The sequence below is a fragment of the Manis pentadactyla genome, chromosome 3, assembly GCF_030020395.1.
Source record: "Manis pentadactyla isolate mManPen7 chromosome 3, mManPen7.hap1, whole genome shotgun sequence".
Classification (NCBI taxonomy): Eukaryota; Metazoa; Chordata; class Mammalia; order Pholidota; family Manidae; genus Manis; species Manis pentadactyla.
Genome location: NC_080021.1, coordinates 187,646,072 through 187,661,522, shown reverse-complemented (window position 1 = coordinate 187,661,522; position 15,451 = coordinate 187,646,072). Strand labels below are relative to the sequence as shown.

The following is a 15,451-nucleotide window of genomic DNA, read 5'->3' as shown; positions in this document are numbered from 1 at the left end:
CCTCCTCCCCCTTTGGCAGTCACTTTCTTTAGGAGGCCCTCTGTACGCCCAGGCTGTTGAGGTGCCCCTTTTCTGGACTTCTGGCACTAATGACCACCACTCCCTCACAGAGCATTTCCCCCAGTGCTTCTGTATCCGTTCTTTTGTCTGTCTCACGGGACAGTGAGCTCTGGGCTTCCTTTTTATGCACAACATGGTGTTGGGAGCTGGGGTTTAAATGCTGAGCCAAGCTGACCCAGTCCCTGCCCTTGGGAGGCTGTGATTGCAAAGCCTCTTTCTGACTCTGAGATTTCATGAGTAATGACTTAGGCAAGGACTAAAGAATTCCTTGGCTGTGTGTCTGAGCACTGTGGGAGCAGGGGGAGTGGGGGACATGCTGTGGCCCCAGCTGAGCTGCCAGTGGCCCTGGCCTGTGACACCACCTCCCTTGCTCTGCATCTTATTCCTACAGCCTAACTATCACTTCTTCCAGGAAACTTTCCCGGCTCCCACGTCTGCTCTTGATGTCCTTTCCGAGCTCCTGTGGCTCAGTGCTGACCTACCTAGCATGCTCTTACCCCTCAGTTTTATAACTGGGGGTTCACTTACTTGGCTCCCCCATCACTCTGGGAATCTCTGAGTTGTGACAAGCTCTGGCTGCCTCTTCCAGGTAATAAAGAACCGGATCCATTCATTCCGGGCCTATGGCATTGCAGTGCAGGGCCGTGCCAAGGCCCTGGTACAGGAGAACATCATCTTCCAGGGCAAGGCCAGCAAGACAGTCTTTCAGCAGGTCCCCAACAACCGAGAATGCATCATGCAAAACAACAAGTTCTTGGTCTTCAAGAAAAAGTAAGTACCTGGGGATGACTGAACTCATCTAGAACCATAGTGAGGTCACCGGGGAAGCCCACTGCCCACACTCCCTACAGTCCTGCCAACTTTCAGCTCTGGTCAGGTAAAAGCCTGTGTTTGGGCTTTGTGGTGGGCCTGGGAGGACCTGCACCTGACTCCCTGGGAGGGAACAAGCTTTAAGAGTCGGGGGTATATGGTTTCAAATTTCAGCTCTAACCGGTTACTAGCTATCAGTATCAGTATCAACCGGTTACTGTATCAGCCACTGTGGTGGGGACTTGATAATGGAGGGAGTCTAGTTACCATGTTGCTCATGTAATTGTACATTAATGATACCAAAAAAAAAAAAAATCCGGTTACTGTAATATGCTTTGTAGCATAATATCATGTGACCTAGCAGAATATCTGCTCTATTGCAAAAATGTTACTTGCTGCTGCCATTATTGTCATGTTTTTAGTACCTCTGCCTCAGTGTACCACAGTTGCTTCATACCTATCCTTCCCAAACCTCTGTCCTTTCCTGCTCCCCATTCCAATGACTTCAACATCCACTCTGTCCTGGCAGCAAAAACCTTGGCCGCCACCTCCTAGCACCAAAGGTCAGTTACTAGGTCCTCTTGATTCTGCTTCTGAAATGCTCTGGTACCTGGCCCCTCCTCTTCCCAGTCTTGCTCAGGTCTCAACACCCCTCTCCCTAATATGGCTCCTATGACTGGTACATCTGCTCCAGGGGGTTGTGGATGGATGGTTTCTGATTGGCTGGTGCTCTGCTATACTGTTGTAAAAATAATTTATATCCCTATTGTTGCTGTTAATGCCCCAGTCCTGGTGAAGCAGCCTCCTGCCTGTCTTCCTGCCCTCAAGCAATCCCCCACCTCACCCCTGCAGGTCCTATGCATCCTGCCAGGTTAATCTTCCTAAATCAGTTCTGGTTATGTCATATCCATGGTCAAAAACCTTTGATGGGTCAGTCCCCTTTTGCTATAGCACTCATCTCTACTCTTACTATATATACTCTCAGGAAATAGACTTTTTGAGGAAACCTCCTCATATATGTATGTTTATATATTCATAACATTAAAAAAAATAAATACAAGTTCTATTTTCTTCTCACATCCCAAGAGATTATGTTGTGGACTCCCTGAGGTGTACTTCCTCCTACCCTTTAGAGACCGCAGGGTACAGGATACAGCCCAGACCTGTCGGCTGGGCCAGGTCCTAATATTCCTTCCCAGCCTTGTCTTTTCATCACTCCTTTTCAGGAGTGCTCTACTGCCAAACTCACACATGTGCCATTCTTTGAACAGGCCTCCATGTTTCTTACTCACCCCACAGTAGCCAGCCTCTGAGTGTACCCACACATCTACAATGCTACTCCTTGTAATATTATAAAGGTACATATTAGGCGTTGTTATGTACCTGGGTTAAGCAACTTAGGATTTGGTGTGTTTAAGAGGTGGTTTCTCATTACTCAATAACACAAGCCCTTACCAAGCTTCACTATCTATTGTTTGAATCTTTGACCTTTCATAATCTCCACAAGAGCTCGAGGACTGGAAACCCACCAACTTCGGTCCCATAGATTTTCATTTTCTGGAAAATCATATAAAATAAATCATAAAGTATATGTAGTTTTGAGTCTGGCTTCTGTCACTTAGCCTAATGCACATGAAATTCACCCATGGTGTCCCTCTGTCATTCATTCTTTGTTGCTGAGTGGTGGTCCACTGTATGGATGTATCCCACCATCTGTTTATCCTATGCATCAGCTGGAGAGTATTTAGGTAGTTTTTAGTTTGGGATGATGATGAATAAAGCCTCTGTAAACATTCCTGGTCATACAGTTGGGGAGAAAAGGAGAAAATGAAAGAGAAAAGAAGCCAGCCACTTATCTTATCCAGATCATTATAAGGATGGGGAAACTGAGGCACTTGGCCACGCTTGCATGCAGAACTAAAGGTTACAGCTGGGACTAGAATGCAGGGCTTTTGTCTCTTAGCTTTATGCATGTCTCACCTTCTAGGCCAGCACTAATCGGGAGACGAAACTCCCATCCAGATTTAGCCAAAGGTAAGACGGTGCAAGGCATTCAGCAATGTTCTAGATCGAGTTCACTGACTATCATTATGTCCCTCCAGATCTGATACATGGCGCCTGGTGAACCCACCAGCACGGCCTCACCTTGAGAACTCTCTCCGAGGCCCATCTGCAGCCCATGGTGGGCAGAAGGTGACAGCCATGGCGACTAGGATCACAGCCCGTGTGGAAGGTGGTTACCACAGCAACCGCAGCATCTTCTGCACCATCCTCTAAGGATGGAGTGCCGAGTGGGGCAACTGGAGGGCTGCCGGAGGACTCGCAGGAGCAGCAAGCACACACCCCGCTCCCAGGCTCAGGTCCTGGCAGGTGTTCAGCCACTCTAAGGGGTTAAGGCCTTTGGGATGGAAGTAGCAGTGCCTAAAAGGCTCCAGGCCCCTCTCTGTACCCTTACCATAACCCCGAAAACATGGGCTTTAAGGACAAGATACATCCAAAACCCTGAATTCAGCTCCACACTTTCAGTAGAAAAGAACTTAGACATGTTTTACAAGGAGAAAAAGGAACAGAAATTGGAGAGTTTCCAGTCACCTAACTCCTACAGAGATTACGAAGGAGTGGGCACATTGATGCTGAAGCTTTGCTCAGGGTTCTTTCTCTCTCTGAGTTAAAGGGGACTGTTTTACACACCAAACCCAGACTCTTGTCATAGAGCAGATTTACCCCTACTGGAAGGGAAGGATTCTACTGTAGTGAGGCAGGAAGAGACAGCTGCCCCAGAATCTTCCCCTTTTATAGACCTCACAGTCCTTTCAGGGACACCTTCATAACTTCCCCACTGCCTGAAGAGGCTGCAAGAGTTGTCTGATTTCCTTAAGGACACAGTTCTCTTAGACCTGGACCTGTAAGAAAGAAAGGGGCTGGGGACAGTGAGCCTCTCTTAAAAGACTGCCCCACGGCTGACAAGGGACATGCTGAAAACAGGAGGGGGTGTGCAGAAGGGTTCCTTCGAGTGGTTCAGGTGCCAGGCTGGGCAGTTCAGGGATGCATGTGACTCCACTCTACCCTCAAGTTGCTCCCACACTCGGAAGGGTGTTAGCTTGGTGCCTGCCACACAAGGAGTCATCAGTCCCACAATCTCCCACACCAGCTGCCGCTCCTGGGCCCCAGGCTGGTGGAGATGGTGTCACGGGCCCCTTCTCTGAATCCATGCTCTCTCATGGATAACCTCCTGCCTCTACGGACCCTCCATGATCTCCTACTGCGTGCCTTGGCTTAAGCCCTTTCCTCTTCCTGGCATGCTGCCTACCCTGAGTCTTCCAGGGTTAGCTCAGACACTGCCATCTCCACAGAGCACTCCCTTCCCTCCAGCTGCCAGTGTTCTGCCCCGTCTCCTTCCCCTCTCAGGTATGAGGCATTTTCTGCCTTGCTTTGGAGTTCTCCAGGTCTCCCCCACCCCACTCACCCATCTGGGAGCTCCCTGAGGGTAGGGCCGGGGCTGGGGTAGCATCAGTATCCTGAGTGAGGAGAAGGCAGCAGCTGACAGACGGGCTTGGCCTGCACAGTCCCCCCACTAAGCCTTTCGGGTAGGGCCTTCCCCAGCCTGTTGCAGTTGCTGTCACGTACCTCGTGATGGCCTCCAGGCTGGTTCGGCCAGGCCCTGAGCACTGCTGTCTGGGACTGGAGTGGGAAGGGGCTGGAGGGAGCCAGGAACACTGGCTTCTCCCTGAGGACTGTGGGCACGAGCACTGGCCCCTCCCAACCCCAGCACTGTCCTTTGCACTTCTCTGGTGGCCCCAGTGTGAGTTGCTATACAAAATGCTGCCTTTTTTTTTTTTTGGTAAGAAATGACTTTCCTGTAAAAATCTCAGCAAACAAAATAAAGTTCTATATTTTTAAAAAGGCCCTTTTGGGAGACTTTCCTTGGTCTGGGTATTTGCTGGAGTTCTGGGTGGCTGAATGCAGGCCTGGCCCGCTCCACCTTCCCAAGGCACCAGTGCTTCCACTGGAGAATGGACGGCTTCTCCATTCACCCTGTTCCCTCTACGGTCCCAGGTTCTAAGGACCATCCTGTAGTCCTGCCTGCCCCAAGAACTTTGTGAAGAATAACAGTCATTGTCCCTGGTGTGGATGGCTCGACAGTCTGCAAAGGTTTTTCAGATCCATGACCACATTTTTCCAACTATAGTCACTCAACATCAGAGTTTTTGCCATATCCACATTTACCTAAGGAGAAAGTTAGTACTTGATATTTCTTTGAATCTTTTTTCATTTTAATTTTTTTTAGATTTACAGCAAAAGTGGAAACAAACATAGGGAAATTTGGGTAGCGAGCATTATGGGAACTCTGTACTACCTATTACTTATATCACATTAATCTGGTATGTTTGTCAAAACTATGAAGCCAATATTGACACGTTATTAACTAATGTCCATAGTTTATTCAGCTTTCCTTAGTTTTTACCTAATGTCCTTTTTCCATTCCAGGATCCTACCCAAGACACTTAACTTTGCTGAGGTAAAAAAAAAAGTTTATGTCACTACTACAAAAGCAAAGCTGGGATTTTGTAATACCTACTAGAACAAACTATTAAAATGAAAATATTCACAATCCACAAATAAACCTGTGTTGAAACCAAACATTTGGGGGCAATGTGTTACTGCAGTTTAGCCCAGCTAACATAACTTCATTGGCCGCATCTCCGTGCCACTGAGATCATTTTGTGTTCCATCAACAGTATGCTAAACACTAATTTGCTGAGATCTTGCCCCAGTTTTTACAGAAGGAACTGAGACTCTGAGTGGTGATCTTTGTTAAGGCCCAGGAGGTAAAAGTTCACTATTAAATGTTAAGAGCTTGCATGAATTGGAAAAATATTAAGTCATACTACCCAAAGCAATCACAGATTCAATGCAATTCCTCTCAAGATACCAATGGCATTTTTCACAGAACTAGAGCAAAAATAATCCTAAAATTTGTATGGAACCACATCAGACCTCAAAGAGTCAAAACAATATCAAATAAGAACAAAGCTGGAGGTCATCATGCTTCCTGATACTAAACTATACTACAAAGAAAGCTATAGTTACCAAAACAGTATGGTACTGGCACAAAATCGACAACCAGATCAATGGGACACAATAGAGAACCCAGAAATAAACTCATGCTTACATGACCAATATATTAATATATGATAAAAGGACAAATATACAATGGAGAAAGGATAGTCTCTTCAATAAAAAGTGTGGGGAAAACTAGACAACTAGATGCCAAACAATGAAACTGGATCACTGCCTTACACCACACACAAAAATAAATTCAAAATGGATTAAAGACATAAAGACCCAAAACCATAAAACTCCTAAACGAAATCATAGGCAGTAAGCTGCTGGATATCAGCGTTAGAAATTTTTCCTGGTTGTGTCTGCCTAGGCAAGGGAAACAAAAGCAAAAATAAACAAATGAGACTTTATCAAACTAAAAAGCTTCTACATAGTGAAGGAAATCATCAACAAAATGAAAAGGTAACCTACTGAATGGGCTAAGATATTTGCAAATGATGTATCTGACAAGGGGTTAATATCTAAAATATATAAAGAACTTAATACCAAAAAAAACAAAGAATCCAATTAAAAAGTGGGCAGGGAACCTGAACAGACATTTTCCCAAAGATATACAGATAATCAAGATCACTATCATGAAAATGCCAATCAAAACTGCAATGAGATATCACCTCACACTAGTTAGAATGGCCACTATCCAAAAGACAAGAAATAAAGCAAGAATTTGGAGAAAAGGGAACCCTGGTACACGTTCATGGAAATATAAATCAGTGAGGACATTATGGAAAACAGTATGGAAGTTTCTCGAAAACTAAAATAGAAACAGCATATGACCCAGTAATTCTACTTCCGGGAATTTACCCAAAGAAAACAAAATCACTAATTCAAAAAGATGTATGTGCTCCTATGTCTACTGCCACATTATTTACAAAAGCCAAAATATGGAAGCAATCTAAGTGTCCGCAGACAGATGAATGGACAAAGATGTGTTACATATATACAGTGGGCTATCAGCCATAAAAAAGAACAAAATCTTGTCACTTGCAACAACATAGGTGGACTCAGAGTAAGTGAAATGAGACAATTACCTATGATTTCACTTATATATGGAATCTGAAAAAATGAACAAAAAAAAGCAGAACAGAAGTGGACTTGTAAGTAGACAGTGAACTGGTGGCTGCCATAGTGTGGTGGGGGGATGAGCCTAACAGATGGCAGGGGTAAAGAGGTAGACTTCCAATTATGAAGTAAGGTGAGATGAATTGTACAGCATACAGAATATAGTCAATTATACTGTAATAACTTTGGTGAGAGATGATAACTACACTTTTGAACATTTAGTAATGTATATAATTGTCATTACTATGTTGTACTCTTGAAAGCCACATGCCTTAAATCAATATAATTCTGTATTATCAAGTATACTTCAAAAAAACAAAAACAAAACTGAGTCCATAATGACAACTAAATTTAAAAAATGTTAATAGGAAAGAAAAGAAGACTCCCTCTTTTATTAGAATGCCAGTAATAATTGTATAAGAAATGACGGAGTTAGAAAAATCACCACTTTGCAACCATGCTGGGAACTGATTCATCAAGAATCATCGATTGAGGGTAAAGCTCATGGATGAAAGTTTGATGAGGTACAGGATATTTAGCCTCAAAGTATCCCTACACAAATTTACCTATTAATTACAAAAAGAAAAATAGTAACTTCAAATGAAGAGAACACAACCTTAGCCAGGTAATAAAAGTCAGCAGCAAGAACAGAACAAACCAGTACCGGGTGCTTCTACTGCGATACACTTGGGACACGGTATCCGTGATACTCCTGCCAAAACACATAAATCCTCAATCTAATCATAAGGAAACAAGAGACAAACCCAAACTGAGGGACACCCTACAAAATAATCAACTTTACTCGAAAAGTCAAGGTTGAGAAAGTCAATGGTTTTCAATTAAACAAGACCAGAGGTGTGATGGACAAAATTGAGTATGAACTGTGGGCTGAATGATAGCATGGTATCATTGTTTTATTTTCTGCTTTTGGTAAATGTACTGTGGTTACGGAAGAGAGAGCTCTTACTCGTAAGGCCTACACACTCAAGTACTTACCCATCAAAGGGTAGGAAACTTCTCTCAAATGTTTCACAGGAATATGTAAATATATAAGCAACAATTAACAGGACAACACATTAGCAGTTGGAGATTATATGGTTCCTGGTACTATTCCAACTGTTTTATAAGTATGACATTGTAACAAACCAAAGTTTTTAAAAGAAGACCCTTAAAAAACTTTATCTAATTAGCTACTTCCAGGATGGGGTCCCCTGCAAGTGTGTTAAATATAGCTTCTTTGACCCTTCACTGTTAACAGTGGCCATAGACCAGGGCCACAGGCAGAGACTTCCCTCCAGGGAACAGATTTCATTGTTAATCAATACCTGTAAGTTAAAATTATTCCACAAGCCGCAAATCTTCCTAAGGATATGACTGTCCAGCCCACAGTCGCCCTCTCTTCAAAGAGAACCTCAGGAGACATTACAGCAGAAAATTTGTCAGATGTCGGTATCCTCGGTGAATGTATTAGTAAAGTTTTTTAGAGCTAGGAAAAAACCTTGCAATTCCCTTATTCTGCAAGCATTAACTGAGAATAGGCCTGCCAAGCAAAGAAGGTGTGGTTCACACACTGACTCGGTCACCAGACACTGACTGTCTTTATGTCAGGCACAGTGCTAGGCACTCAACACATGTTCAAATTGAACAAGGGCCCTCTTTTGACCCACAAAGCCCGTGCTGTACAGAAACTTGCTTTTCAGTCAGTCTCTGGGAAGGCATCACCTACATCTAGTGAGGTAAACCCATTGTCACCAGGGTAGTTATTTCTTTGCCAGCCTGGACTTTCTGCCCTAGCAATACCACCCCCTTTGGTGTGAGTGAAGACTGGTTGCTTCCCCAGTAGGACAGAGGTTGCTGTCTTTCAGAGCTGACTCCTGCCTTCTATGGGACTTGAGCAAGACAAAGCAACTGGGTTGGTTAATCACTTCCTCTGACTGGGCTCCTGTTTCGGCAGCCTCAAACAGCCTGGCCTCTTCTGGCGACCCCATTACGCCGGTGATCCCAGTCAGCTACTGATAAAAGCCTGAACCCTCCTCCTCCAGCCCTACTGGACTGTACCCTCCCTCTTTCCATGTACTCCACTGGTCCTTCCAGACCTAAACATGGCACTTGACATTTCTCCTTATTAACCTTTGTCCATTAGATTTGACCCAGTGTTTGACTAGATCTTCTGACTCCAACTTCCCCAGGCCCCACCCTCCCACATCCCACATGTGAACCATCTTCCATTTAAAATCACAGCAACATCAAAGGAGAGAGATAAAGTTCAATATGGCTATCACTTCATATTTCTGCTTACAAGCAGGACTGAGATCCAGTTTCTGGCTTCATACCCATGCCAAAGCAAGTCTTTTTACCCCTCTCATTTTAAAAGTAAAAATGGAAATGAATAGAAGCAGTGGCTATGATGTGGTCAAAATGAGCTGTCTGGAAAGCGCACCTCTAGGTGATTTTCTTCCTCTTTGATGGACGGTCCGAGGTCTGGGCTGGAGGCAGTGGGATGGACAGAGTGCCCAATTTGTGATCCTCCTCCCCGGCGGCTGCTAGAGACACCTTTCTTTTAGAGATCTTCAGCCTCATGGCTTTTGCTATCTCAATCATCCTAAGGAACAAGTACACAAAACAACAGTCTCAGTGTGACTGCTCAGGGAGGCTTGGCAGGAGGAACCAGCACATTCGTAGTCCAGGCCATGAAGACGGAGTCCCCAAAGCAGCCACCAGGAGCAAATCCCTCAGCAGAGAGGCAGACCAGATCCCCACCAGAGTCATTAGGAAGATAATGTCATCTTTACATATTGCTATTAAGAAATATTCATAAAGGTAATGGAAAACCAGGTTACCTAAACTTTACTTCCTGTAAACAGGAGCAAGCACTTGCTAGAATTTTACAGGCTACATGTATCTGTTTCTCTCTTTTTGCAACCTCACTGCCTTTGAGACTGCCATCCGTGGACAGCCTCATGAACCGCTACATGAGTCCACACAAGGGTGTTTTTCACAGGCTTTCTTGTAACACATCAGGTCCTTGGGTGTCAGATGCCCTTGAATCACCAACAAGAGCCAACACACCCCCCAGTCCTGGATCCTGAGAGGTTCTGCCCCTACTAGTCTAAGTCCCTCTGAGCAAGGCTAGAGAGCCTTAAAGGTCATCCCTGCCAACTCTCCCAATCTGGTCAGAGAAGCCCAGATGAGACCGCCCTGCCAAACAGTAGCCCCACCTTGCCTTGAACACCTCCACTGACAGTCCCCTCCATGTGACTCTGAGAAAGTATATTTTTGCTAAGCTGAAATTGTGTTCTCTTACTGCTTTCATCCCTGAGAACCACACAGAATCCCTCTTCCCAGCAACAGCAATTTGGAGACTACAGGTTGCTCAGTTACACCGGGTCAGAATACTGTGGGAAGGTGCAGGTTTGATGCCTAACTCTTCTCCTTGCTTGTGTGAGCTTGGATCATCACTGACTTCTCTGAACTAAATATTCTTTAATGAGTTTTAGGGAAATCACTGAGATGCTGTGAGATTTAATACTGTGCTTAGCATAAACAAGCCGCTCCATAATGTCTGCTGCTCAGCCATTCACTCACTAACAACTATCCTCTGGTCCCAAGTCTTTCTGGAACAACCCCAGTTCCCTTGATGGTGGTGCCTCAAATTTTCCACTAGTACTAGAAATACATCACAGCACCCTCTAGGGAGCTTTTTGTTCTGCTATGCTCACCTTTTCTCACTGAGTTTCAGGTCCCTCTGTAACATCGTCAGGTCGATCTGGAAGTCGTTTATGTGCAAGGCAAGTATTATCACATACGCAGCAATCTTCGCCTTCATAGAATCCGAAATTAAGTTCCGTAAACTGCAATCAGTGGCAGTAAAGGGACACATTAAACTCTAAGATGATTTCTCCAAAAGCAGAATAAAGACATCCAAGCCTCTTCCCATAGGCACTCAATGTCTTTCCTTGTCCTGTCAAGGTGCCCAAGCCTTCACACACAGTGCGACAGTAAGCCAATCCCAGTACTCCCTCAGGGGGATGGAAAACTGCCCCTGCACTTCCCCTGAGCACCATTTGACCCTCGCATTGGCCTGTCCTTTCCTGCTCGGCAGGACTGCCAGGAAAACACCCATCCCAAACTCAGTTGCTGACCATTCTTCAAGGACACTCAGAGCAGAAAATACATTCCAAGCTAATGACAGGAAGGAATCCCAGGTGCTTTGCTTGGGATTCTTTCCCCAAAGTCATCACACTGAGCTGCCCTTTTTCTGAAACCCTGCCTTTCCACAGAACTGGTGTGGACATCAGCAAGCATTCCTCAGAAGAAGTGTATGAAGCAGAATAAGCCTTTGTGACAGGGGCTTCCCAGAGCCTTTAACATCAACTTCTCCAAGGGGGATAGAGTATGGAACACATAGTGTTTCCTAAACTTTCTTGATCCCAGAACCCCTCCAATGGCAGTGCTCTCTTCTGCACAATGTCTCTGTGGACATGAAATTCAATCCAAGCCCCTTCTCCCCTCTCTCACCACCCTCCCCAACCTGCTCTCTCCTTTGCAGGCAGAAGCCCCAGAAGTCACCCCTCTGACCTTCCATTGTTGTAGGCCAAGCAAGTAAAATGCTTCAGCAGTTTCATGTTGATGACATGTGGGATTCCAGGCCCCAGGGCACCTACAATACAAAGCAGAGTTGATCGTTTTCTTCCAAAACCCTCTGACCACAACTTATTCAGGAGCTGGGAGAAGCAGGGGCCCATGGAAAAGAACAGCCACTATTAAATGAACATGTGCGCAGGTGTGCTTCAGCCTGCAGACCACATACGCAAGGGACATTTGTGACGGGGCGGAGACAAGAAAAATAAGACTCTGATGAGGTCTAAAGACACAAAGATGTTAGAAAGCAAAAGAGATTGTCGGGAAAGCCCAGAGAGAGGAAAAGGAGGGGAGATCAGAATGCGAAATTAAGAATTAAGCAAATACTGAAAAACATAGACTCTTGGGTTCCGGACCACAGTAACAAGACTGCATAAACCTTGTACCTAAAGCCACAGGTGTCTCCTGCTGGGTTTCCAACTCTGGGTGGATATAATTGTGGCAGTCAGCCACCCATGGCCTTAGCTATAGGCGACACAGGTCACCAGCAGGAACTGACACTTTCCTCTCCCAGTCAGAAGTAAGTTGACACAAACCGGCCACAAGACTTCATGAGCAAGGTCAATTTTTCTCCCTACATCTGTCTAACAATCCCTTAAAATTTTCATCTGATTTGACTGGATATTATGCTTTGCCTAATGCAAAACAGAAGTAGTGAATGTCACCTCAGAACAATCACATAATCCAACCTGTCCTTGTTTTCAGATGAGAAAAGCCTGCTAAGTCCTCAGCATGTCAGAAATAGGAATCACACTGTTACACAGTTAAAAGAAAAGATCTAGACAAATGTGTATTTTCTTCTCTTATTAGAGATGGTCTAACAGACAATTAATGGACTGGAAATAACTAGAATAAAATGTCTATCATGGACTTACTTTTCCGCTTAATCACTTTCTGTGCTCGGAATTTGATGAGGGTGTCCAGAAACCATATGCATCGGGCCTGGTGGTCTCGGCTCTCCTTACCTGATGGCAAAGACTTCAACGCTTCTATGACAAAGGAGCAGTGGCTAAAACAAGGGAGAGAAAGGCGGCATGTGTCAGACTGCTGTTAGGAGCTGTCCACCCTCCCAGCTGAGGAAGGCCATCCTACTAATGCGCCTTGTAACAGGGGAATGCGGGTTAGCACAGAGGCAGAAAGGGCTAGATGGCTGATACTTTAGGCCTCTGGGCAATGAGGTCTCTTTTGCATCTACTCAGACCTGCCACTGGAGTATAAAAGCAGCCATCAATAATCCATAAATGAACAACCAGAGCAATAAAACTCTGCTCACAGGCAGCAAGCCAGATCTGGCACATGGGCCACAGTTGCCCAGTCCTGATGCAGTGGTCTAGAGCATAGGCTATGGGGTCAGACTGCCTGCCTGAGTCTGAATCCCCCGCCATGAAGTGGCTTAGACAAGTTTCTGTACATATGCTGTACATTTCTGTATATCATCTTCACTTAACAATTGAGACCAGTGATAGCATCCTTCTCCTATAGATTTTTTGCATATTAAGTAAGACAATGCAAGTATAGTGCTTGGCACATATAAGGGTTCAATCAATGTTAGCTATTATTTTTTTTTTTTGTAGATAATTATTTTTTATTGAAGGGTAGTTGACATACAGTATTACATTAGTTTCAGGTGTACAACACAGTGATTCAACATTTATATACATGATAATTCTAGCTACCAGCTATCACCATACAAAGTTGTTACAATATTTTGACTATATTCCTTATGCTATTCATTACATCCCGGTTACTTATTTATTTTACAATTGGAAGTGTGTACTTTTTTTTTTTTTTGAGAGGGCATCTCTCATATTTATTGATCAAATGGTTGTTAACAACAATAAAATTCTGTATAGGGGAGTCAATTGTTAGCTATTATTTTTATGTACTATTCTACCACTATGAGGATCTTGGACTCACAGATAAAAAAATTCAAGATTATCTCACAGCGGCATCATTTTGCAGATAGGAAACTGGCAGCGTGGAGAAGGAAGGCCTACCCAGCACATCTGGCAGAGTCACGGACCTGTTCTCCAGGCTCCCAGCCCAGAGCCAATCTCTGTACCTGTCTCTGAACCACAACCACATTAAGACAAGCAAGAACTAGTCATGAGCTCTTTTGTGGAAATGGATCTTGGAAAGAGAGAGAAAAAGAAAAGCCTTTTTTTTAAGTCAGGGGAACCAACCTAGTGTTGACAACTTTTTATTTTCTCAAGATGAAGTTATTAAAAGAAAAAATTCAAAAGCAAAAATATAGGGGGATAATCTCTGATTTAAAAGGTACAATATTTAATATTTAAACACAGAAATTTAACTTTAGAAAAGCAAATCATCACAGATTAACCATCACTTCAGCGGGCACCTCTACTCCCAGGCCAACACCTGGGCCTCTCTGGTGCCAATCAGCATCAGCCTAACACTGGAGGCCAAAGGCCAGCTCCAGTTCCCAGCCCCAGATCTGAGGCCTCACCACCCTCTGCTCAGCCACGAGCCCCACGCACTCAGAGGCCAACTCTCGCCCTTGAATGCGACCCACAGCCTTGGGAGAAGAAGGGCCTGGAAGCCCAAACATTCCAGAGAACACTGACTTGAACTCATGTTCAAATGCTGAACAGATATACATCCTCACTGACCTACGCCCGAAGGTCTGCTTCATGTCTGACTGCTGTTGTTTCCCAACATCACTCCCCAATACTCCACCCACCCAAGTGGGGTTACCTGTTCTCCTCAGTCATCCTCAGCAGTTCTTCCGATGAAACATTCCTGAAAGCTTCACATGGGCCCTGAAGAGCTTCATACTCCGCAGGGGAAAGAACTAGGTGCAGGTCAAGAATACAATCTGACCAAAACTGAAACATCCACTAGCCAGATCATCTCATAGGTGGTCTCATTTCAGAGATGGGAAAATCTGTGTGCAGCAGGCAGAGCTCTGGGACTCACTTCCCCAGAGCTTCTGCCCTCTCTGGGTTTTACTGTTTTCTTTACTTATCACCAAGCCACTGCAGGCATTTTTCACCTGACTACACCCACAAGGAGGGAAATTCTATGCTCCAACCCATTATTTTACTCATCAGCCTGCCCAAGACTTTGGGTATTAGATGACTTAAAAATCCTATTTTGAATATTCAAGGAGAATAGTTCCCACAGGGCTGAGTGTGGGAATTTGGAATTTTGCTGAAGAATACTGAATCCCAGAGGCTGAGAGGCTGATGCCAAAAGAGGTTCCCTCAGCAAGTGAAGAAGACTTGCTGACTCCCCAGCAACAGCACTGGGGCAACTGCTAAGGTGAGGAGGTAGGTTCTGTGAGTGTCACGGGACCACTGACCGCTTAGAGCACCTGGCTATGCCACTCATGTGCACATATCCCAACCTGTGAAATAAGGCAACATTTCTATCACAGCAAGGATACTATCTTCAAGTTTATACACATCTTCAGGCTTGACTGCGTCGGCATGGCAGGGAGGCAGGCAGAGGGAGTCATCTTGCAAGTCATCATGGATGGCATCACTGACCAGAGCTTTTCAATAAAGAAGAGTTACTGCTGTTACCATCCTGGTTTGGCTTCAAGTTCCCCAACACTCTTTGCAACGTGTGTGCCTGAGATCACAACTGGCCCAGAAAGCCTTCTCTGAATGCTTCTGCCAATGTGGGCCCAGCCCCCCCATCAGGCTGACAGCTCCAGGACTACAGTGTCCACCAATGACACAAACCTAACCGGGCACTAGAGAAGGTGGATACAGCATGGTCCCCCTCAAATAAT

The 15,451-nt window shown here is 44.9% G+C and overlaps 2 protein-coding genes across 15 annotated transcripts in view; one reads left to right on the top strand and one right to left on the bottom strand.

Moving 5' to 3' along the window:
• The window catches only part of FBXO10 (F-box protein 10), a 46,160-nt gene extending 42,688 nt beyond the window's left edge, over nucleotides 1–3,472 (top strand). For all 7 annotated transcript variants that reach the window (XM_036888330.2, XM_036888327.2, XM_036888324.2 and 4 more), the window contains 2 exons: nucleotides 650–831; nucleotides 2,973–3,472. In XM_036888330.2, coding sequence (XP_036744225.2) covers nucleotides 650–831; nucleotides 2,973–3,147 — 357 coding nt within the window. In that variant the 3' untranslated portion in view covers nucleotides 3,148–3,472. The remainder of the gene's footprint in view (nucleotides 1–649; nucleotides 832–2,972) is intronic.
• POLR1E (RNA polymerase I subunit E) overlaps nucleotides 1–15,451 on the bottom strand; it is a 61,679-nt gene that overhangs the window by 38,915 nt on the left and 7,313 nt on the right. For 7 of the 8 annotated variants that reach the window (XR_008996558.1, XR_005025424.2, XR_005025423.2 and 4 more), the window contains exons 7-12: nucleotides 15,101–15,208; nucleotides 14,410–14,506; nucleotides 12,570–12,703; nucleotides 11,632–11,713; nucleotides 10,773–10,904; nucleotides 9,494–9,655 (exon numbers count right to left, since the gene is read on the bottom strand). Coding sequence is in view for 5 of the 8 variants with exons in the window: in XM_036888336.2 (XP_036744231.1) it covers nucleotides 9,496–9,655; nucleotides 10,773–10,904; nucleotides 11,632–11,713; nucleotides 12,570–12,703; nucleotides 14,410–14,506; nucleotides 15,101–15,208 (713 nt within the window). In the remaining 3 variants the exon portion in view is untranslated. Of the gene's footprint in view, nucleotides 1–5,126; nucleotides 9,656–10,772; nucleotides 10,905–11,631; nucleotides 11,714–12,569; nucleotides 12,704–14,409; nucleotides 14,507–15,100; nucleotides 15,209–15,451 lie in introns of those variants that run through there. The other variant, XM_036888331.2, reaches the window with a different exon arrangement.